This window comes from Lichenostomus cassidix, chromosome 1Aa, assembly GCF_008360975.1.
Source record: "Lichenostomus cassidix isolate B80296 chromosome 1Aa, HeHo_3.0, whole genome shotgun sequence".
Classification (NCBI taxonomy): Eukaryota; Metazoa; Chordata; class Aves; order Passeriformes; family Meliphagidae; genus Lichenostomus; species Lichenostomus cassidix.
This window is the reverse complement of record NC_139480.1, coordinates 3,058,509-3,082,329: the sequence shown is the minus strand read 5'-3', so window position 1 is coordinate 3,082,329 and position 23,821 is coordinate 3,058,509. Positions and strand designations below refer to the sequence as shown.

The following is a 23,821-nucleotide window of genomic DNA, read 5'->3' as shown; positions in this document are numbered from 1 at the left end:
CTGCCTTTCCCTTGTCAGCATGAAGACACCGAGAGCTCAAACAAGTGCTTTGGCTATGGTGGGAATACCCTTGCATCACCCCAGCTTCCCACCCCTCTGAGCCCTCTGGTTTTTAAATTAAAGAGGTTTTCCACCACTGTAATACTTCCTTCTACCTGGGAAAAAATACAAGCTCTTCCACATCTGGCTACCTTGAAGGTCTGGGTTGGTTTTGTTCCAGTTGGTCCAGTGTTTTCCCATGGAGCATCTCCAGAGCATAAAGCTGTGGCCCTGGAGCACAAGCTCTGCCCTGCCCACCCCTCCTCACTCAGCCAAAGAAACGAGTCTTTTACGTAAGAATGTTTATTGACAGAAATACATGATGCTTTCAAAATATATTTGTAGGAAAATGCAAGAATAATCTCTTACAATCCAGTTCCTCAGTAAATTCCAGTGTAAATCAGACTCCTGTCCCCGTGAGAGATGCTACACACAGTATTTAAGAGCTCTACTATATGTGCAAGGTTCAACAGGTAACCACCTGGGGAATTAGGTTTTCCTTCTCCAGTCCCTCATGGATTATGACCTCTGTGTGTCTTCTGTAGGCAACAGTCACAGTATCAACCTCATCAGCTGGGTCATGGCACTGTGAGCGGGAGATAAAATGCTCCTAAAGTATTTACACATTTCCTCGTGAATTGAAAATAGAAAAGTCTCTTGCAAGGACATCTGAGCTGCTTGCGAAGCTCTCGCCGAAAGGTAAGAGCAAGAATCTCTTTGTACAACGTGGGGGAGATGTTAAAGCTGTTTTGGGGGAGAGAAGAGGAGCGCAGGGAAGGAGGAAATGCCTTGGTAAATCTTTTTTTTTATTTACTATTTTTGGTCTAACAATTATGGCTACAGTCTACAAAGGGAAGGGTTAAGGCCAAAGATGCTCATTGCTGCATTTCCTACCTGATTTTTTTTTTCCAAAAAAGAATGTTCTCAACATTAAAAAAAAAAAAAGTACTGTTTTCTTTTCCTGTGGAAATAGTTCTTTTAAATAGGGGAAGGAAAATCTACTATAAAATATTAGTGGTTTAAAAATATGGCGTCTGGAAAAATAAATAAATGTACAATTCCTATTCAAATATAAATCACTATAAGCACTTGCTGAGCAGTCAATATCTTCACTGGTCTCTGCTCGGAAAGATTTAAGGTTACTTAATCTCAAGCCTCTGTAGGGTTCTCTTGGAAAGTCTTTGGACCTGACTTATTAAAGCACTTTGGCATCTCTTTGCTGGGAAGGGGGAATTTTTAGGCACATGCCAAAGCCCAACTGCCTGGAGATGCCCTGCCAGGGATGTCCTCGTGGCAGCTCCAGCCCCTGTGGCCACAGCATCGCTGCTGCCCTGTGTTTGCACTGTGTTTATTTTCTGGGAACGACAGAAATATGAGGTTGGGAACCCTCTGCTTGCCTCTCAGGGTAGCTTGGAGGCCAAAATCCTCACGAGAGCGATTGTGGATGCTGAGGCAAGTTCTCTGAGCCTCTGGCCATGTTAAAGAGCTGAACTTGATGCTGCTAGAACAGGGGCAAAGCCGTGGCACAGAGTTACCTGGACAAGAGGTGTTTTCCTGCTTTGTGTCAAATTTTAATCCCCTACCAGGCTGGCCTTTAGCTTTTTCTTTCTTTCTTTCTTTTTTTATTTTTAATAATTTTAATTTTTTTTAATTATTTTTATTTTATTTATTATTTCCCCTCCCCTCCCAAATTACTTCCCCATAGTGCAGTGCACAGGTAAGTGAAGTGTGCGGAATACATTGCTAATGAATAGCAGTAATATTTACATACAAAAATAGAAAGGTTTGAACACTTCAGACTCTGCCCTTTGGTGCAGGAGAGAAGGGGAAGAGCCACTTCTATCTTCTGCCAGTGTCTGTCCTGGGGCTGAGCAAACCACCCCAATCCTCTCCTTCCTGAGTACTCCCAACTCCACCAGGGTTTCTCCAAGCTTCCCATCACTTGGCTCTGCTTTTCCCCTCATTCAGGGCAGCAGTGGGAGCAGATCCCAATCAGAGCCCAAAGGAATCTCCTGTTGTGCCTTGGTTTATGGCAAGCAGAGGAACAGGGCTGTGTTTGGGCATTGCTCTTATCTGCAGCTCCTCTGGCTTGGGCCAAGCACCATCCTCATGTTGGCAGAGGAATTCACCCAGGTGACCTTCTGGTCCTCCTGCTCTGATCCCTGCCTCTGCCAGGGCTGAGCTGCTTCACCAGAGCAAAGGCATGAAGCTCTCCCCAACCTTTTAGAGCCATTTAGGAGCTGTGGTAGGGAGTCAAAATCGAGAAATGGCCTCAGTCCAGCCTTTTCTTCTCCCCTCTAAAGACTTCAGCAGAGGAAGACCTGCATGACAAACCAAGGGCTGCAGGACAAAGTTCATTCCCAGTTTCGCTGCTGAGCTGAAGTTGCTTTGCAGTTCTGTGTTATTTTAGTGGCTTGTGAAGAAGAGATTGAGAGCATGGACTGAGCTTTTGAACCTCGAGGGCAGGAAACACCAAGGGTTGTACTGGTGGAAAACCCTGAATGCCACCAGGCTCCCTTGGCTCATGTTCTGCTGCTCTTTTACCTCTTCTGCTGCTCACACAGGAAAAAATGTGCCCTCAAAAGTCACAAACTGTCATGGTGCATGTGTCCCACAGTCTCGTGGAGGATGGATGAGGGCTGTGAGGTGCTGCTGTATAATTCCTGGAAGGCATTCTATAGGGAAATGCAGCACCAGAGCTGGGCTTCTGCACCACAAAACCCCCAAAATCACACCTGGACTAGTGCCAGGCACCATTCTTGGTCTCCAAACCCTTCCTAAGAGGGATGAACTCAAGGAATTGCTCCGTTTCCTCTCCCTCTACTTCATCCTTTCAAAGCAAGAAGCTGCTGCACCTTTCTTGGTCTCCACCTGGTTGCAGGATCTGTTCCACAGCCCTTGACTGCAGGGCTGAGCATCACTTGGCACTGCTGCATCCTTCCCATCCTGCTGGGTCTGGATGCATCCATTTGCCTATGGCACAACGAGGGCCTCTTGTGCGTTTTAGCTCTGAGGAGAGGATGGAAACCAGATTAAAAAGGAACAGGCTGTTTTCCACTCAATACCTGGGTGTCAGGGAGGGCAGGGTGATGACTAAACAGCGTGGGCCAGAGGATTTTTCAAGCTGTAATTGCCAGGTGCTGCTTTGCTGTCAGATGTGCTCCATCTCCCATCCTATTTATTTTATTTCTCTTGATTTTTGAGTCACTCCGTAGCTGGAGGATGCAGTTGGCGTGGTTGGATGTGGGATGGGAGGGGACATGCTTGGAGGAGACATCAGCAGCTCTTCAGGAGCAAAGCCACCCTGTTTGCCCATGGCTGGTCAGGTCTGGCGTGGGAGGTGGATGGGGGGGTGGAGGATGCTTGTCCAGATGTGGCCACCAAAGTGGCTTGTGTTGATGTGCCCCAGAGGTGTCTTTCCATGTCCTTTCCTCTTCCATCCTGCACACCATGTGGCAGCACAAGGGGCCGTGATTAGTTCATTAAGGGATTTTCTCATTTTTGGGGGGAATTTTGCCTTATTTTGGAGCTGTGTGTGTAGGGTTTATGGGGGATTTTTGGGGGCGGTCGTTTTTCACTTGCTCGAGTTCTGCATCCTATAAATGCGTGTCCTCCTCCTCCTCCAGGTCCTCCTTCATGAGGGTGTCCAGAGGAACGATCCAGCTGTCCCCCAGCTCCCCGTTGAGGTTCACCTTCTTCTCCTGCATTTCAGAGGAGGTTTCCATCACCTCCAGCGTGGGGTTGTCATGGTAGCCATTCTCCATGGTCTGCATCTCCTCGGTCAGGCGCTGCTATGAGGAAAGAAAATCATAAACCCCACTGAAAAACACCCTGGCCATGCTGTGTCACCTCAGGGCTGTCACCTCCCAGCCAGATGTGACAGCTGCCCTGTATGGATTTAGGTAACTACATATAGAGACTTTCGTGGTGAGGTTGAGGCAGGGGGCAGCAAGGGGATAGCATGGAGCTGGCAAGAGGAAGACTCTGCTAATGATGGGAAGGAAGAAAGAGCAGCCAGAAACATCTGGAAAACATCCAGGAAAAGCTGCCAGCTTCAGTTTGTTCTACTCAGGACCTTTGGAAGTGGTTGAGCATCGCTGCATCCCAACTCCTGCCTCCCTATCTCAAATCTGCTCTTCCCCTCCCATTTCTCCTCACCCCTGGCTTTTCTAGTTGCTTTATTCGTCTCCTCTACTCAGGGGCAGCTCCCACCTGCCAGCTCTTGAGCATCATCCCTCCTCATTCTGGAACTCTCAATGGAAAGCAGGCAGGGAAAGATGGATTCAGGCATTTTGTCACCCTGATCCTTTGCTGTGATGTGCTTCAGGCTCAACTCAACCCTTCATCCCTCAGCAGAACTCCAGCCCATCGGAATTTTGCATCCACCTGGAGTCCTTCATCCCCATCCTTCCCTAGGATGGAACTGCACTCCTTTCTCAGCCCTTTTTGGGGAGTCCTGTTAAAATCTGCCTGGATTTACAGCTTGCTCTATCACAGTGCTCCTAGTAAATGTCAGGAGACAGGCGTGGGAGGGAATCCATGGAGAAGGAAAGGGATGGAGAAGCAAAACTTGGCGCTAGCAGAGGAGCTGCAAAGGCACTGCTGGGGATCCCCTTTGTCACTTGTGGGATGCCCAAAAGCAGAGGACACCCCTGGGCTGCTTCCCTGTGGGAATTGCTGCTCTCCCACCATGGCAAGGCACCCTCCAGCCATGCAGAGAGGGGAAAGGGGCTTTAAAGCTGGGCTTTAGTCCTGTTAAAAGCTCCTGGGCCCTACCAAGCACCAGAGGTGAGAGCTGGGGGTGTTACGGATGCTGCGCCCGCCCTCCGATCCCTGTGGTGGAACTCACATTAAAGATCAGGGCCACATGTCCATCATCAAACCCGGGGACATCAGGGTGGATGTTCTGGGTATTTCCAAGATAAAACAACAGGGAGGGAGGTGGGGGGTGGGGAGGGTTGGAGGGAAAAAAAAAATAAAAAAAAAAAAACTTTCAAGTCATTTTTGGAAATGAAGCAGAAGGAGAACAAAAGAAACCACCCGAAAACAAAGCCAGGAAGGAGAGATGTGCTTGATTTTCAGAACTGATATCCCTTGCGTTGGTTTTGCTACTTTACCCTGTGCCTGGTGGGAATTCACCTCTGGAACATACAACTGGGACTGGTACCTGTTCCTCTGCACCAGGTTATTTTAGGGACATCGCTAAAAATATCTTATTTCTACCTGTTTTCTGAACAACATGGGGTGTGTTATGCTGTTCTCTGTCCCTACTGGGATGTTTTTCACCCCAACTAGGAAGATTTCATCCAAGGGATGATGAAATCCCATAAGCTCTAGGGGGACAACAGCGCAGGTCAAATATTTATTGAGGTCTTGCATCTTCCCCTATTTCTTCCCCAAAAATCAAGCCTGGTAAGTCCAAATAAGCCTAACATTGGTATTGGTTTGCTCTTCCCTCCCTCCTGTGTTCACCTACCTTGCACTGTAAATATTTAAAGCTTTATCCCTCCTTTTCCCATGGGGCAGAGATTGGGATCGCTGAGGAAGGAGGAGCTGGTCCAGGGGAAAATGATTTGAAGTAAGTTTGCTTCTCCATCAGGAGGGTGGTTTATCCTGATTGTATAATCTGATTTCAAAATTATTTTCTCTTTCTGTTTCTGTCTGTCCCAGAGCCAAATCCTCAGGAAGAGCAGCTGGGACTACTGCAAACCTCAGTGCCCCAGGGCGTGGGAATGGCCAGTCCTTGCAGGTGGATGCTGCACTAAAATCACCCAGAATTGCTTCCTGAGATAAAAATCACATTATTTTCTCTTTCTGTTTTGGTTCTTCCTTAAATCCTGCTGCTCCTGCTCTGAAAGTTGGCCCTGCCCCAGCTCTTGCAAAGCCTGAGCCCTGTGGTGTCCTGCTGACACCCTCCTCCTTCCCTTCACACAGCTTTGGGCTCCCTGGCACCCCTGGGGATGATTCTGGGCACCCAACCCAGCTCCACTACTCGTAAAAGTATTTCAAAAAACTTTTTGAGGGGCGTAGCTGGTTTTTGGAATGGGGTTTTGCATTGAGAAAGCCTTTCTTGCCAAAATTATAACCCGGGGTGGTGCCCACTGGGCAAACCAGGATGTCTCCACCAGCAGAGGCAGGAACATTGATAATCCTCATCTCCTGAAGATACCTCTGGGATGGAAAAGGTCTCAGGATACCTGTCCCACCCCTCTGCCACCTTACCTGGTCTTTCTTGTGGGAGAAGCGCTGGTAGCAGCCGTAGATGGCCGCGATGAGCAGCAGGGACACGGCCAGGGTGATGATGGTGATGATCAGGGGGGTGCTGAACTCATCGTTGATGGTCATGTCCTCCACCATTTTGTCAGAGGTGATGTTGATGATGCCAAGCTGCCACAGAAGGGACAGGTCAGGCTCCTGTGCCACCCACCCTTGGGGGACATCCACAGGGCAGCTGTGCCATGACCAGGGACCACTTACCTCCTCTAACTTGTCATTCTCCTTGAGGTGCTTGAGGACTTCCTCAGAGTCCAAGGGAACTGGGGGAAGAAAGAGGCTTCAGTGAGCACAAGGTGGGTGAGAGGGGGCAGCTTGTGCCACCATCCCTGGTCAGTGGGGTGACTCTCTTTCTGGAGGAGGAGGATGAACTTAACCCTTGTAGGTGCTTCACTGCCAGACAAGGAGCCAGGATCTCTTTAGGAAGGGGGACAACCCCAGAGCCTCAGACCCCACCATCCATGTCCAGTGGGTGATTCACCAGTGACCCCAGTGAGGGGCTGTAGCTGGCTCCTCAAGGATTAGCCCCACTGCCTTCCCTGTGGTGGGGTATGGAGTCTGGACCACCCACCCAACCCCTGCTCTGATGATGAGTAAGAGCAGGATGGAGCTCAGGCCTTCCTCCCCCTAACACTGGGGCAACAGGATGTTTCCATCTCCCCAGCACCCCAGTCCTAAAGCAATGTTTGGGCACCCCCAGGCTGAGCTGAGTTTCTCAACAGGGCTGTGACATAGGTAAGAAGCTCCTCTCTGTGGTCTTTGGGGAAGTATTTGAACTGGGCACTCAGTTTTAAGCACCTGGGAGGAATTTTTCCTCCTGGACACTGGTCCCTGCCTTGACTCAACATGGCAGAGAGATCTGTGCATTCCTTGGGGTGCAAAGCCCATTTTTGGGACTGTTGTGCCTCTCCCAAACCACTGGGATGGGGCAGCTGCAGGAACAGAACCCCTTGGCCAAGCTCTGGTAGACCTGAGGGCTCTGCTAACGCTCCAGCCCAGGGTCCCCAGTGCCACCCTGTCCCACCCCAGCAGGAGGCTGGGATCATACTCACGGTGCAGGACCACCTGCACAGCCCATTCACGGGAGAGAGGCTTGCAGGCTGTCAGCTTCACCGTGCAGCCATCCCTGCTGGCATCAAACTTGTGCTGCGCCGTCGAGCAGAAGCTCTCGAAGAAGGAGGTATCATTGCTCTCATTCCTCCACATCTCCTGCGGTGACAATGAGGGTCAGCACTGCTCCCCCACCCAGGAACTGCCCAGGAACATCCCATCCCATCGCCAGGGATTCAGGATGTCCCATCCTCTTAGAATGACCCCTTCAAGAAAAGACAGGACATGGCACACGGTCTGGCTGACAAGGTGCTGTTGGGTCACAGGTTGGACTCGATGACCTCAGAGGTCTTTTGCAACCAAATGGATTCTGTGATCTTCCCTCATCCCTTCGCACTGCCCGGCTGCCGCCGGCCCTCCCAGGGAACAGGAAAAGTTTAAAAGTAGTTTCTTTGCAAGAAGCCGAGCTCTTGGCTGCCGTTCCTCACCAGGGCCCTGCACCAGCCTTATCTGTGAGCCGCAGCTTTCAGTGTTCCAGGAATAGCAGATCCCTGAGAGAAGCAGGGCGGGGGGGCTGGGGAGGCCAGGGGGCCACAGCGGGAGCAGGGCAGGGCTGTGCAGCCCCACAGTTCCCCCACAGGCATCTCCAGCCTTTCTACCCTCTGTCCTCACCAGCAGAGCTCCCTGTCCTGCCTGCAGCTTCCCCACAGCTCTGCAGGGAAGAGCTAGAGACAGTGTTTTGCTTTTGGATAGAGTCACAGAATGGATCTGAGTGGTTTGGATTAGAAGGGACCAGAAACATCACCCAGTTCCACCCCCTGCTGTGGGTGGGGACACCTACTCGACCAGGTTGCTCCAAGCCCTGTCCACCTCACCAGGGGTGGGGCAGCCACAGCTTCTCTGGGCAAACTGAAGCATCCCTGGAGAGATGGCAGAAGGGTGGATGCAGCCCACACTCCCTCTGAGTTGCTCCTGAGGTTTTTTGATTGATGCTTTGTAGCAGCTGGGAGCTCACCCTCCTGCAGGCACAGATCCTGATGTGTGGATGTGGCATTTGGGGATGTGGTTTAGTGGTGGATTTGGCAGTGCTGGGTTAATGGTTGGACTCGATGATCTTAGAGGGCTTTTCCAACCTAAATGATTCCATTATTCTGTGCACAGACCTGGCTCTCACAGGTCCTATATGCAAGGTGCTGTATGTACAACTCCTGTGTGCACAAGTCCCTCATGTACAGATAATTCTGCGTGTAAAAGTCCTTGTTCCATGCTGAAACGAGGTGCCTGGCTGGGAAAGGCTCTGCTCCTGCCTGCTCCATCACCCCAAGCCTTCCCCTCCCATCCCAACACCACCGACAGCCAGCAGCACCCTGCTTGCTGCACCGCAAGGATGGAGCTGCCCAGCCCGGGGACTCACCTAATCTCACCCCATCTTATCTAAATATTTGGGAAGCAGCAGTGGAGACAGGATGCACTTGCCGGGGCGGAAGGCTGGCCCCGGGTACAGTGTGAGGGTCAGCTCAGCATCGAGAGGCCCTGGCTGTCCCTGGGAACAGCCACTGTCCCTCCCCTGTCCTTTCGCTTTGCACCGGGAGAAACTTCCCCTGGGCCCCTCTGTGGGGTTTTGCCATCCCTGGGAAAAGAGCTGGATGAGATATCTGCCCCCAGCCCTGTGCCGGGGCAGCCCGAGGGCAGCATTCCCTGGAAAGCTGGTTCCCAGCAGGACAGGGGGTTTAGCGTGCTGGTGGCGGTGGTTTTATCACGTCTGGACGCTGGGTTGTGCTCCTACGCTTGGAATGTCCTGTGATTTACCAATCCCTGGCTGTGCAGCACTTTCTGCTCGGCAGAGGCAGGGGAAACCCCTGCTGCCTCCCTGCATCCTCTTTGCCCAGGTTTTGCCACAGCTCTGCTTTCCCCCAGCCCTTAATAACCTCCTTCTCCCCCTACCAGCCCATGGGGGAGAAAAATACCTTTTTTCGGGTGGGGAGGGAAATGGGATGCAAGGCTAAAACCCCACCCAGTGCTGAAACCACCTCACTGCCAGCTGGTGAGCAGCACCTAAAGCCCTCCAGAGGGTGAAATGGAGGAATTGGCCCTTTCCAGGGTTGGAGAGGGGCAGGGTGAGGCCGCCGGGCAGGCAGGGATGCCCCTGGCAGCTCCCCCTCCTCTGTCGGAGCCTCTCGCATTCCTTGGCTGGAGTTGACAGGAGCTGCTGAGCAGCTTGGATCCGGTTCCCACACTGGCAGGGACCTAAAACTAACATCCCCGAATGAGGTAACAGCACTTGAGTCAACAAACCACCCCAGCCAGCTGCACGGGCTGAGAGGGGAGCACGACCCTGCTTGGTGAGGGTGTCCCTCTGCTTGCTCTGGGGGCTGTCCTGTGTCCCCAGAGCAGTGGATGTCACACAGCAATTCCAGTGGGTTCCAGTGGTCCTGCTGTGGCTTTTGCATCCCCCACTGCAGAGGGTTCTGGTGCTCCCCAGACTGCTCATCCACTGACTGAGCTCCTTGGGCACATCTGTGTCCTGGTGGGGGACATGATGGAGGAGGAACCCCTGGGGGATGGACACAGGGTTGTGTGGCCAAACTACAGCTCAGGCTACACCAGCCACCTCTGTCATCATCACTTCTTGCTTCACCTAACTCATTTTGGGGTTGGGATGAGGAGCAGAGCAGCTGTCCATCCATCCCTAGTCATCCATCCATCCATCCATCCATCCATCCATCCATCCATCCATCCATCCTCCACCCATCCCTTCCAAGGCAGGGGCAACCCAAACTCAAAATATATTTGTGAGCCAGGCCTTGAGAGAAATCATCCTATGCAACATGAAGCATCAAGCTAATAAACCTTATTAAAAAGCTCATTAAGATCCTGCTGTAATTAAAGGCAGAAGAAGGGGAAGGAGAAGGAGAAGGAGAAAAGGAGAAGGAGAAAGAGAAGGAGAAGGAGAAGGAGAAGGAGAAGGAGAAGGAGAAGGAGAAGGGGAAGGAGAAGGAGAAGGAGAAGGGGAAGGAGAAGGAGGAGAAGGAGAAGGAGAAGGAGAAGGAGAAGGAGAAGGAGAAGGAGAAGGAGAAGGAGAAGGAGAAGGAGAAGGAGAAGAGAAGGAGAAGGTGGGGGAACATGGACCAAACTGTTCAGCGCTGGTTCAAAGCATCACCTGAAGAGGAAAGTTGCAGGGAACCAACCAGCCTGTGAAACACCTACAGCCCACAAAGTGGTATCAACTGTATATTTGGCTTTTTATTTTTTTAGGATTTATAGTTTGAGTTCTTTTTTTCTGGAGAAAGTGAGGCGTGGTGGGGTGAAATGTCTGCAGTTCCTGGGTTCAGTCCCAGCTGTTTGCTGGAGTCCCCCCATCACTGGTGCTGTCCCACCAGCCCAGCTGTGCATGGGGTTGGTGGCTCTGCAGTGTCCTCTCCCCTGCCCTGTGTGATCTGGACATGTCCCCCACCACTGGTCCCCCATGTTTTCCTTGATGCTTCCCTGGCTTCTATCTGGATCTGAATTTCCAGTACAATACCACCCCGACTCTGGCTTGTTCTCGGATCAGGACTGGAGCTGTTTCTGGAACACTTCTCCTTATAGCACACACTTTCCTGTTTTCCCACGGCTTGTGAAACGCAAAGGATTTTTTCACTTTGCTGTCAGGATTTGGCTACAGACGTGTTTACTGGGCCTACAAAGCAGGGAAACCAGATAGTGCCATTTCTCCGTTATCTGCTGGGCTGGGGAGGCATGGAATGGGCTGCAATTTTCAGGAATACAACGAGTGGAAAGTTAAGGGTGGGAGGTGCTTTGGCAGCTGAGGAGGGTGATGGGATGGGAGGATGCACCCTTGCAGCCCTGCAGCCTTTCTGGGGCTGTTTTGGGGTGTAAATGGCATTTTGTGCTAACAATGCTCTGGCTCTTTATTATGCCCGGAGGAATCAGAGGGAAATGGGGTTGGAGACTCCCTGGCTCGCCAGCTCCAATGCTCCATGGGCTCAGAGTGGCACAGAGGAGTGGTGGATGATGCCAAGATGTGGTGTCTGCCCCTCCCTCAGCTCGCTGGTGCTTCCCAGCCTCACCATCCCTGCTTCCAAAAAGCATCCCAGCACAGCTCCACAGGAAGGACAGCAGCTCTGGAACATCCCTGAGCCCAGGAGGAGAGGGGAAGCTTTAAACACCAGCATGGTCCTAAATCCTTTTAGGGTCCAAAATTGGATTTTGTCAATCTGCTTGGAATATTTTCATTTATTCAATACAAAATTTGATGACAAGCTTTTCCAGCATGAACCTGCAGCCGTGTCCAGACATTAGGGGGGTTTGGGGCAAAATTCCATCCCCTCAATTTAGGCAAAAAGCTTTCCTGTTAGCTTTTGCATAGGGAAAAGTTTGCCCTTTAAAATTTCCCGTTTATCTTTCTGTAAGATCTGTGTGGGCTCAGGTGGTCCTTCTACTTGAAGAAGACCACACTCTTCTCCTCCTGCCACATCCTCCCCCACTGGTGACACTGCTGTGTGTGGGTTTGCCTTCACCATTTTACACTGGTTGCATCTTTGATGAAAATATTTTCATTTGTGATCATTTTCTCCCATGCTCAGAGAGCCACAGGTTAAAAGCTAACCTCTGACAGCTGCTCATTCTCCACAGAAATCAAAAAGGTGGTACTTACGCAGGTTTTGGCTTCTTCCAGATGAATGGTAGGTCTGGTGAGTTCCACCCCGTGTTCACAGATTAACTGAAAAGGCAAGAGAAGCAACTTTCAGTGGTGGCCAAAGGTTGGAAGGACAGTTGGTCACTGATTCAACAGCTCATCCCTTGTTCCCTGGGAGAACAGCCTTATTCCCCTGGCTGTCCCCTCCTGTCAGCAGTTGTGCAGAGCCACAAGGTCCCCCTGATCCCCTTTGCTCCAGGCTGAGCCCCTTTCCCAGGTCCCTCAGCTGCTCCAGACCCTTCCCTAGACATGCTCCCCTTCACCCCCAGCCTCACTGTCTCTTCATTGGAAAGCTACAGGAGAAAGGGATGGGAGTAAATGACCTCTAAAGGTCCTTCCCAGCCCAAACAGTTCTGTGATTCTACAGCCTGGAATTACTTTGCTGGCAGATCTCTGACACAGAAACAGCGAGAAGAGCCTCAGACTCCCCGTGCTCATGGCATGGCAGCTAAATTAACACCTCTGCTAGTGCCCACCTTCCCATCCTGGTGCCATTACCTTGTTTGGGACAGAAAGGTTGCTGTGCGGGAGGAGCTCAGGATTGTAGCTCTCTGTCTGGTCTGTCTGGTCCCCCGGGGCTGGGGCTGCTGGCTGGGCACTGGCAGGGCTCTGGGAGGCACTGGTGGTTTTGGCTGATGCAGATCCAGCATCCCGGGTACTCTGGTCTGGGTTCCCAATATGCACCAAAGAACAAGCAGACAGACACTGACACAGGATAGAGGATACAGCTGGCACAGCTCTGTTAGTGATCTGCTGAAAATCAGATTTTAGCCCTGCCTCGAAGCTCATTGTGTCAAAGGCTGGAAAAGCTTTAGGTTGCTTCTTTCATTTTATTTTTTTAATTAACTTTGATATGGAAAGAATATAACTACTGATTCTATCTTCTGCTGCTGAAACCCATCAGAGTCTTCTGGAGAGAAGAACCAAAAGCCCTTAGATTGTTGTGTGTGTGGGTAGCTGGGTAATCATTTAGAAGCATGGGATGACCCTCATTTCACTTTATCTCAGGTGTCTTCCATGGAGATCCCTCAACAGGGGCAGACCTGGCTAGCAGGATCTGTTAGGAGGGAATGTAATGCCCTAACTGGGCATTGCATGGAGCTGACTGCACCTCCATGGAAAAATTCCAGGGTGACAAGCTTAGAAATAGCCTGGTTCTGCAGGACACAGCCTGGAGTGTCCTGCCTGATATTCCAGAAGGGCACAAGTCCCAAATCTACCAGCCCCATGCAGGTGTCTCTGCTACCTGGACTTGGTTAAGGTCTGTAGCATCTTAGAATTATTTGTGCAATGGGAGTTGTGCAAGGAGCCCAGCAGCCTCCTGCCTCCCCAGATCCCTTTTAAGACATGGATCTTCATCCCTGGGCTCCTAATTGATCCTTAAGTGGTGACAAAGATAATTAAAATGCCACAGGATGTTCACAGCCTGTTTGCTTTTGAGGCTCCTGCCTCTTCCACGGAAAAGATGAGGGATATTTCTCTCCCAGACACATTCTGAAGGCTCCAGGAGAGAATTAATTCCAAAGCCATCTGTTTCTTATGCATTCTGTCAGCTTTTTATTAAATATAAAGGGTTTTTTAGACCTCTTCAGGCTTAATGCTTGAGGCCAAATTTGAATTAACATAATTTTATATATCATCCTTCAGTGGAGAGCAGTCCTGTGGAGCAGGAGGGGAAAGAAAGGAAAAAGAAACATCCTTCATGAAAATACCCATTTCACCTCATTCCTGCCCACACACTGAAAGCATGACTTGGGGGAAGGCAGTGAAGATGGCCTTGACAATAAAACCTTGGCCCATTTAGTGATGCCAACAGCTGGGAGGCTGAGGGGGGGTTGAGATGGTTTTTGAGTGGCTTCTGTATTCCAGGTAACTGGAAATTGGCTCAGGAACAACATTCTTCAGGGGAAGATAATGAAAGAACATTTTCCAGGGGAAGATAACGAAGGGCTGCAGTGTCATCACAGCTTTTATTCAGAGCCAGATGTGAGCTGAACCCACAATCCCAGCCATGTCTGGAAGGCTCCCTGGAGCCCTCACAGTCCCACAGGGTGATGATGTCCCTGTAAATGCTGCCAGACAAAATGCCAGTTTAGGAGGCTAAATTGTGCCTCACCGGGAAACTCAGGACTTAACACAACTCTGTAAAGCTCCAGAGGTCAGAGAAAACATTTTAATGGTGTTCAGCAAGGTCCTAAACAGCACGTGGACACTCCTAATGCTGCTTAGACAGGAGTCAGCAGCCAAAGCCCTCCTGCAGCATGGATGAATGTCCTACCAAAGTCAGACTCCTCAGGGGTTGTAAACTCAGAGTTTAGCCACAAAATCTCCTTAGTCATCTAAAGCTCATTTTCAGTGCATGCCCAGACAGCCTTCCCTAAGCTGTCAGCTGCAGCAGGGATCTCCCAGGGGCAGCATTCTGGGGGCTGTCAGAGTGTTTTTGCCCAGCTCTCCCTCGTCAGTCCCAACCCCTCACCGCTGCTCCCGTTTGCCGTCACTGAAGATCGAGTCACTGCACTTGATGGTGCTTCAGGCACCGTTTGGTCCATCCAAAAGCCAATGCCTGCTCTCTGCCAGTTGATTCATTCCTTGAACTTCACTGACTGCATTGACTCGACCTCCACTGAGGACAACAGTGACCTAAACACCTGCTTGTCACACAGACAACTACGCTGGAAAGTCCTAAAATGAGACAAGGTGGTGACAGCCCATAATGACAGGAGGTGTTTAGGGTAGCCAGAGGAAGAGAACACTAAAAGGCCTCCCCAGACAAGAAACCAAGGTTCCTGTCTTCTGTTACCTGCCCCAGGAGCTGCTGTGGTGGCTGCCTCTGAAACCTTGTCCTTGCTGCCAGATGTGGTGAGGGACGGGGATACAACTGGAGAGGTGACAGAAGTGTTTCCAGGAGTGATGGGAGGGGTTGGTCCCTGGGCTGGAGAACTGGAAGAAGAAGGAGGCTGCTTGGTGGAACATGGGGGAGAAGAGACAGCACAGTCCTTGGAGCTTTGGGGAGGGTCAGTCCTCGTCACTGTGGTGCTCACAGTGGTGTTGGGCGAAGGATCCAAAGGCTGATTTTCCTGAGGCTGTTTGGGAGAGGATGTGGTAGCAGCCCCTGCAGCTCCAGGAGGGCTGTTCCCAGTAGTGGGGACAGGGTTTGCAGCACTGGTGCTCCCTGAGCTCCCCAAACTGGCTGTAGTACCACTCAGCTGCTGGGAGGAAGTAGAGCTGGCAGCAGGGGCAGCTGTGGTGCTACCAGTGCTATGTGAAGAGCTGTCCTGCCCAGATGTGTGGGCTGTGGTGGTGGTGGTGGCAGGCTCTGTGTTCCTAGATGTTGTGGGGATGGTCTCTAGCACGGTGGCAGGTGACGTCGCAGCAGGGGATGATGGCTTTCCTGGGTCAGCTGTGGTGATGCTTTGAGTTGTGGTGATGCTTTGAGTTGTGATGATGCTTTGAGTAGCAGTGGGTGTTGTCACAGTGGTCTGAGTGGCTTTTTCCGTGGTCGTGGTGGTGGTTTCGGGTGTGGTGGTTGTGGTAGAGGTGGTTGGTGAGGTCTGTGTAGTGGCTGCAGAGGTGGTCGTCACGGTGCTTTCTGTGGCCACAGTGGTCGTGGTTGGTCTTGTGGTTCTAGTATCTGCATCCTCCTGAGAGCTGACACCTGGGGAAAAGTAAAAATGCCAAAGTGAACTCTGAACTAAGGAAATTGCCCTTGGTTTCCCCTCAGAACAGTGATTTGTAGAAATAAGCACTGGCATAAACCACGAGTCACTCACTCAGGGTTTGCCTCGTGCTCTCCACACTCATACCAAATTCCACATTCTGGTGTCACTGTGTCCAGCAGAAAGTAGAGCAGAGGAGGACAAGGAAACCTGAGGAACCTCCAAACATAGTCAAGCTCACAGCACTTCAGAGCAAGAGCAGGAGGACAAGACCTGCTGGTTCCCAGAGGGCAAGTCTCCATCAGACAGGATGTCCACCAGCTTCCATGCAAAGCCGTGCAAGTGGTTCCCAAAATAAAGTAGCTCCAGCCCTTGTAAGGAGACAGCCAAGGGATGCCCTGACTGCATTTGTCCATCCCTGTTATGAGGGTCTCTCACCTCCCTGAAGGGATAAGGTGACACAGAATCATAGAATCATTAAGTTTGGGAAAGTCCTCCAAGATTATTGAGCCCAACCAATTACCTCTCATTTCCACATACAAAGAGATCTGCAGTTGGTTTCTGAAGAATACTTTAAACTTTCAAATGATGAAGCTCTTCCTCAGTGGGGGATGCAGCTGAAGGACAACTTGCCTGACAAGAGAGAGCTCTCCCACTGCAGAGAGCTCTGCAATGTGCTGCAATGCCAAAATGGTATTTTCACTGCTAAACCAGTATAAAACCCAGATCTATTTTTCTGTTTGTAATCACTGCAGGAGCTCCATCAAGGGCCACAGAGATAATTTCCCCATGTGGTGACCACCAGTTCTGGGCTCTTGCTCAAATTCACCCCAGGAAAGGATTGACCAATTTTTCACCTTTCAGGAATTCTGGGCTACGCTGAGCCACTTTATCCATGGATCCATCTGGAGTCAAGGCAACAACCTGATTTGGGGAGAAGGTTCTTCCTTTTGGAGGCTCTGCAGAAGAACTGCTATTTTTTTCCCCATGAAGCCATCATATATCATTCCCAATCCTCCAAAACAGGAGTCACACTTCCAAGGTTTGATTTTCAACCTAATGCTGCTCTCCAGAGATCTGCTTTGTTCCTCTGTGTTGGCACAGAGGCTAAGTGTCTTGTCTTACAGAGCCTGGTAAGGCATCAAAGATCATTTGTGCATCAAAGATCTGATGAAGCTCAAGTTTCTGGTGGGAAGATTTAATTCCATCATGTCAGGATCTGGCTTGAGAAGAACCTGGGGAGTGGGAATTGGGATGGGGAGGCTGCAACAGGTTTGAGATCCTGTGGGAGCTGCCTGGGGACAGAGTGGGTTTGGAGGAGGCAGAGGAGAGCTGGGCCTTGGATAGGATAGGATAGGATAGGATAGGATAGGATAGGATAGGATAGGATAGGATAGGATAGAATATTTCAGTTGGAAGGGACCTACAATGATCAGCTAATACAACTCCCTGACCATTTCAGGAGAATCACAGTACCATAGACTGACTTGGGTTGGAAAGGACCTTAAAGATCACCTCATTCCAATCCTCTGCCATGGGTAGGAACACCTTCCATTATCCCAGGTTGCTCCAAGCCCTGTCCAACCCGGCCTTGGACACTTCCAGGGATTCAGGGGCAGCCACAGCTTCTCTGGGCAGTCTGTGCCAGGGCCTCCCCAACCTCACAGTAAATAATTCCATCCCAATATCCCATCTAACCCTGCCGTCTGCCATTTTAAATCCATTCCCCCTTGTCCTGTCACTCCACGTCCCTGTAAAAGTACAGACATCCTCCTGAAAGAGTTTCCACACCAGCCACCAGGACCAGCCACTCCTGGAAACACAATCAAGATGTGAGTTTGACTGAAAGTAGCAGCATGAATTATTTTAGGGAACACTTGGGTTTGAGAGAAAACATTTCCATTACATCTGCAGGAAAAGAGCTTTTGTGGAGATAAGTCATATTTCCTATAGGCTGAGCACTGTCTGCAGGAGAAGAAGAGGTGAGGAAGCAAAACACCATCACAGGGTCCTGGCAGATAAACCCCAGGTGCAGAAGATAGGAGGGGGTTTTGATCTACCCACCTCCTTAGTTGTGCTATCAATTTGTGTGGCTTAAATTGTCAGTGATGGTTGCACCAAGCTGGGGAGAAATCAGGTATCCAGTGAGCCACAAAACAGGTCTGTTCCATAAATAGGGCATAAAAGTTTGACGAGGGGTTTGACAACAAAGGAGGTACAAATAAATCCCCTAAAGGTAGAAACAATACAAAAGAGACATAAAGAAAGAAAGGGTTGGTAGGAAGGAAGGAGGAAATCTCCCACTGCTCTTGTTTCCTCTTCATGCCCCATCCCAGTCCCAGAGGAGCAGAAATTAAAGGCTCCAAAGAGAGGTCAAAAAGACAATTCCATTCAACTCAGTCCAAGAGAAAAGGACAGGACCATGGCTTGGCTCTGTGCCAGTCCCTGTGTCCAGCTGGGACCACCCTGTGACCCAAGGAGCTGAGATCCCTGCTCCAGCACTTCCCTGTCCCACCCCAGGGACATACAGATAGGATTTTACCCCTTCTAGCAAAAACGGAGGGCAAAACCCCAAAGCAAGGAGTTGTTCTGCTGATGGAGAGATCTGAGATCCTCCAGGCTTGCCCTAGCTGGGGTCACAGCAGAGCCTCATTTGGGACACAGAGAGTGACAGAGCCAAAAAAAATAACTGGGAGAAGAACCAAAACTCAAGTTAGTGCCCACAAAGCTCATGAGTGTTTTATCTTTCTGTATCACTGCATCCACTCTGAGTGTCCCTCTTCACTAAGGTCAAGAGATGTTAAAAATCCATTTCTTCTTCCTCATTAAGGCAGGACCAGTGATTTAAGTGGGATCAATCATCATGGGCTGGACCCACAACACACCAGTGGAGAGGAGCTGTGGCCACAGCTGGGTGAGATCCTCTCCCACAGAGGACCACCACCACACTCCTCCTGCAGGTTTTTGGGCACCTTTGTGTCAGCAAAATTTACCTTTTCTCCTCAGCTGCATTAAATGAAACTGTTTTCTCACTGCTGCTGCTGCAGTCACAGGGCTCAATACCTTTCTGCAGTTTTATTACTCTGAGCTTTATGTTGTTGTTTGTCCAGGGACTCTCTCACTGCAGCTTTGGGGAAAAAAATGTATTTCATTTAGAAAAATTGCATTTTTTGGTGTCTTGCAGGATCACCACCCACAGAAGACCTGGCTTAGGTTGCAAACTCAATTCCAAATCAGAAACAACTGCAGAACAAGCACCACAATCCCAGGAGTCACTGTTTTCCTTCCACACGTACTGTATCTCTTCCAAACGCCAGAAAATGTTTTTTTTTTTAATCTCCTCCTCCCTCACTGGCCGCCTGTGCCAAATTTCAGTGGTGGACCCAGGGGTAATAACTGGTAATGAGCCCCTGTTTGCCTGGGCTGGTAGCCAGTATTGCCTGACAACTGTCCCCAGCAGAAGAAACAAAAATGATCTGCTTGAAGGAGGAGAAAACCCCTGCTAAGAACAGCCAGACAGCACAGGATTATGTTGGGTGCCCCTTCAGCATGAAAATCACTCACAAAAGGTACAGTAAGTCCTTTTGCAGGGAACAAGTGATCCCTTCATGCCATGAGCCCCGGAGATAAAAGGATTTAACACATCTAGGAGAGAGGAGGAGGAGGATGGAGGAGAAATCCTCCAAGTTATCACTCCCCTTACCCAGAGGAGACCCTTCCCAAAAGAAAGTCCCCTTGAATTTCAGCCAGAGTCCCTCACCCTGTTTTCCAGAAGGCAGAAAAAAAAAAAACACCTGCCCCTGACCTTCCTGGCTGCATTTTGGCACGCCAAGCCTGCTTTTTTGATTTCACTTATCTGGACTGTCACCAATTCCACATTTCAGGGAAGATGAGAGCAATTTAGCAGCTACAGGGGTATTTTGACAGCACTTGGCTGCAGTGAGTCTGAAGGCTGGTCTGCACTTCTCTTGCATGTATCCCTCAGAAAGCCCAAACCTGTGGTGCTGGGTGTGGGGTGGATTGGTGGGAGGAGGGTGAGAGCCTTCCATGCATCCGAGAGCTCAGAGGCCAAACAGGAGGAAATGAGTCCACTGCAAAAACATGATTTCATGTCCGGATATGTGTATCCCATGACCTGCCTGCGATATGGCGTGTCTGGGATGGGGACAGCCAGGAGGGGACAGAATTTTCCCTATTGCTAATTAGCCAGATGGGCTTGTTTGGCCGATTTGGGAGGCTGGGAGTGCCACTGTGCGAGTTCTCTGGTCAGGGGCTGGTGGGGTGTGAAAAGTCACCCAAAATGGGAAAGGTGAGCTGCTTTGTGCCAGCACAGCTCCTTGAAATATCAGTTACAGATCCAGTTTTGAACTGCTGTGCACCACCAACCGTGGAATCATCAAATCATAGAACGGTTTGGGTTGCAAAGAACCTTAAAGATCCTCTAGTCCAACCCCCTGCCATGAACAGGGACACCTTCCACTATCCCAGCTTGTTCCAAGCCTTGAACACTTCAGGGATGGAGCAGACACAGCTTCTCTGAGGGCCTCACCACCCTCACAGGGAGAAATTTCCTACTAATACCTAATCTAATTTCCTACTAATATCTAATCTGAAGCCACTCTCTCCCAGTTCAGCCACGCCATGGAGTGATGCTCTGGTTGTAACCTCAGCGCAGTGACTACGTGGAATTCTGCAGGCTTGGGAAGCCACTCAGGGGAGAAGCTTTTTGGAAAGGTCAAGGCTTGGAGCACAAAAAGAGAATCAAATGAGCTCAAAAGGCAAAGTGAAAGGACATGTCCCATCCATCCTTCCACAGCCCACCCAAAGCCAGCAATTAATTCCTCCCCACGCAGCTCCTCTGATTAATTCCCTGCCCAACAGCTTCCCGCTTCCTATTTTGGTAACGCCTCCCCCTCTCTCTCCCCCCGTCCACCTTGTTGAAACAGCTCAGATATTGGCTGAAATTCTATTAATAGTGAGAAAAGGAAACTCAAAAGAATAACTTAGGAAGCGGTGGGTGACACACCCCACGCCGGCGGGCTGAGCCCAGCTCGGAGCCTTTCGCCAGCTCCTGCTCCTCCCAAGGCGGGATGAGAAAGCCAAGGAGCCTGAGCAGCCCAGGGAAGGGGAAGGGATGTGAGCCAGGCCCTGAGGAAGTTCCTATTTTCCTCCCCTTTTTTGCAGCCTTTCCTGATGGAACAGGGGCAGCGGGTTGAGTTCATCAAAGGGAAAGCAGGGGCTGAGGCTCTGGGGGTGACCTTTCCGAGGGGACAGCATGTGCCAAGGTCAGTGAGGAAGCTCCTGGACCTTTCTTTGCATTGCAAGAAGCCCCTGGGAGCAAGGAGGGTGCTCTGCACCCTCTGCAATGGAGCTGTGTCTGAGGTGCAGCAGAGAGCAGCGGCTGCAGTGGACAGGAAATCTGTCACCTCCTTTTGAAACTCTGAGAGGGATCAGATTGGCAGAATATCACAGAGCAGGGTTATTTATCCTGGAATTAAGCTGGGCTACCAGAGAAAATAGTTACTTCACAGGGTTTTTAATTTTGCCTGCGCAGAAGCTCTTTCCCTTCCATGGTTTAGGGATAGGATGGGATCCAAACAGAGTTTTCTTGAGCTGCCTGCTGAGGTTTTAGTGAGGGATGTGGTTCAAGGATGGTTTACACACCACCCTGGCACTCTCCATGCCTTAGGATACATTTCCCAGTGAGTATCACCCAACCCCTGTGCTGCCAGCCTCACCATCAGCTTTATGAAATGGTTTCACCCAGGCCAAAGATCAGCTTGGCTTCCTGGGTTAGAGAATGGGGAAAGGTCCAACAGCAGCTGCCAGAACATTAGCCTCTAATCCATCAGTCCAATCATCCAGTGCAGACACATCCTCTCCAAACCCCTGCCAGAACCAAAACTGCTGCAGAACAGTTTTGACAGAATTGCTCTGCAAAATATTAAAGATGAGACCAAATGTCTGGGTCTAATTAGTTCTACAGGAACACCTGGGAAGGGGCTACATCAGCAGAAGTGTGGGCAGCAGGTCAGGGGAGGGAATTCTTGGCTGTGAGGGTGGTGAGGTCCTGGCACAGGTTGCCCAGAGCAGCTGTGGCTGCCCCTGGATCCCTGGAAGTGTTCCAGGCCAGGTTGGAAAGGGGTTGGAGCAGCCTGGGATAGTGGAAGGTGTGCCTGCCCATGGCAGGGGTGTGAAACAAGATGATTTTTGAGGTCCTTTCCAACCCAAACCATTCTGTGGTTCTATGAAATGAGTGTTCCTGGACTCTGATTTAAAGCCACTGGGTTTGTTTTCAGCAGGAAACCTCCTTTGCCCTGCTGTGAGAAGACTCTATTAAAAAACCTCTTCAAATTGCTGCTGTTTAGACTGTGCATGGAAGTGACAGTGAGATCAAGGCAGCAATGCTGACAAGTGCCCTCTTCTCTGCTGTCACATTAAAGGAATCTGCAGCCACAGCCTCTGCCCTGAAAAACCTTCACAATAAACCCTTACTGTGTGGACTTGGAGCAGGGCAGGGGGAGGAAATGGATTTACTTCAAGCCCCAAGCAGTTTTGCTTCATCTCCAGATGGAGAGGAGCATCCAGGGCTTGCTGCTCCACTGCCAGCCTGGAGATACCCCTTGGCAGGAGATGTGGGGCATGTCCTCACAGCATTTTAGCATCATCTTGAGGACTCTTAGTCTGCAGCATTTTGCAGTCAGTCACATCCTACTATAGCCAGAAGGCCACTCTGCTTCCAGAACTGGAAAATTAAGGTTGTCCCTACTTTTGTCAAGTACAAGTGACCCTGAGGCCCAGAGAGCAGGACTTGAAGCAGACCTCACACAAGGTTTGGCTGCTCTGTCATCCCTGTTAGATCTGCCTGGCTTTATTTTACCCACACAACAGCCTTTAAACCTCCTTGGTTTCAACCAAGAAACCCATCTACAGCCTCATACACTTTTCCTGCCAGGACTGCAGCACATGTCCCCAGAACCCAGGTTTTGATGAACTGGCATTTTCTGATGAGAAACCTGCTTCATGAACAAATTCCCCATCAGCTTTTCTGCAAGTATTTGAGCCAGCTCAGCTTGTCTGCTGTTTCATTTGGAAGTATGACAAATATTAAAAATCATCATCCCAAGGCACATCTCCCCACACTCCTCTTTCCCTGCAGCCCTGACTCTTCTCCTCCTTGCTCCCTTTGTCCCTCTAAATACCACATCTGGGGAGGCAGAAATGGGTTAGTTTGCTGCACTAATTAATGACCAGACAGTGGATTTGAGGGAGCAGGAGTGTCTCAGTGTTCCTCACTCCCACCTTGTCAAAAACATTGTTGTTGACTTGTCCTCTATGCCACCTCCCCTGAACTTCTCCTCAAGTCTGAGGAGAAATCCAGAAAATTGTGATCAGTGGCATTTTTTTTCACTCAGATGGACCCAGCTGGTCCATCCCAGGCAGTTCTGTATCCCATGGCCAGCTCCAGCCAGAGGTGAGGAATGCCAGCAGTGGGAAGTCCAGCTTCTCTCATGGATAAACATAGGACATCCTATTTTGAATTTTGTATCCACAACTCTTCTCATGGAAAATCTGTGGCTATCTAAGAAGTGAAGGGAAAGACAAAAAAACCATCAGAAGGAGACAGGAAGACCACTGTGGAAAACGAAAGCTCCAAAATCCTTCCCAGGAGGTTGTCAAGGAGGCAAGTAAACACAAACACACATGCCCACCTCTATCCACGCAACCCACAGGCATTTTTCACCACCAAGCCTGGAAATATCCTCTTCCATCAGCAACTGATGGTATTTTTAAGGGACCTGGCTCCAGCCCCGCACCTCTCCCAGGCTGCAGAATGAGCTGGGGTCTCTGCAGCCAGAAACACCTCGTCGTGGAGGAAATGGCAATGGAGCTGCTGGAGCGGAAATGTGGGGAGCATGAGCCAAAAAACCTTCACATCCCAGCCTGACCAGAGCTTCCAAAGCACAGAGCATGGCCACACTCCTGTCCTGCTCCTGAATCCTTTATGCCATTGGAGTGGAATTATCCCCTGATGACCTTGCTGCTTTGAAGGAAGATTTGTGGCCTGATGGAAGCAAGCATCAATCACCCATCGGCTGAAGGA

At 50.4% G+C, this 23,821-nt stretch overlaps 1 protein-coding gene across 4 annotated transcripts in view; it reads right to left on the bottom strand.

Moving 5' to 3' along the window:
• Positions 1 to 326: 326 nt before the first annotated feature.
• PODXL (podocalyxin like) overlaps positions 327 to 23,821 on the bottom strand; it is a 43,292-nt gene continuing 19,797 nt past the window's right edge. Inside the window, exons 2-9 of one of the 4 annotated variants that reach the window (XM_085082067.1) lie at positions 14,862 to 15,716; positions 12,560 to 12,726; positions 12,020 to 12,085; positions 7,365 to 7,521; positions 6,517 to 6,575; positions 6,262 to 6,426; positions 4,889 to 4,945; positions 327 to 3,830 (exon numbers count right to left, since the gene is read on the bottom strand). In XM_085082067.1, coding sequence (XP_084938193.1) covers positions 3,636 to 3,830; positions 4,889 to 4,945; positions 6,262 to 6,426; positions 6,517 to 6,575; positions 7,365 to 7,521; positions 12,020 to 12,085; positions 12,560 to 12,726; positions 14,862 to 15,716 — 1,721 coding nt within the window. In that variant the 3' untranslated portion in view covers positions 327 to 3,635. The remainder of the gene's footprint in view (positions 3,831 to 4,888; positions 4,946 to 6,261; positions 6,427 to 6,516; positions 6,576 to 7,364; positions 7,522 to 12,019; positions 12,086 to 12,559; positions 12,727 to 14,861; positions 15,717 to 23,821) is intronic. The other 3 variants (XM_085082074.1, XM_085082079.1, XM_085082089.1) reach the window with 3 other exon arrangements.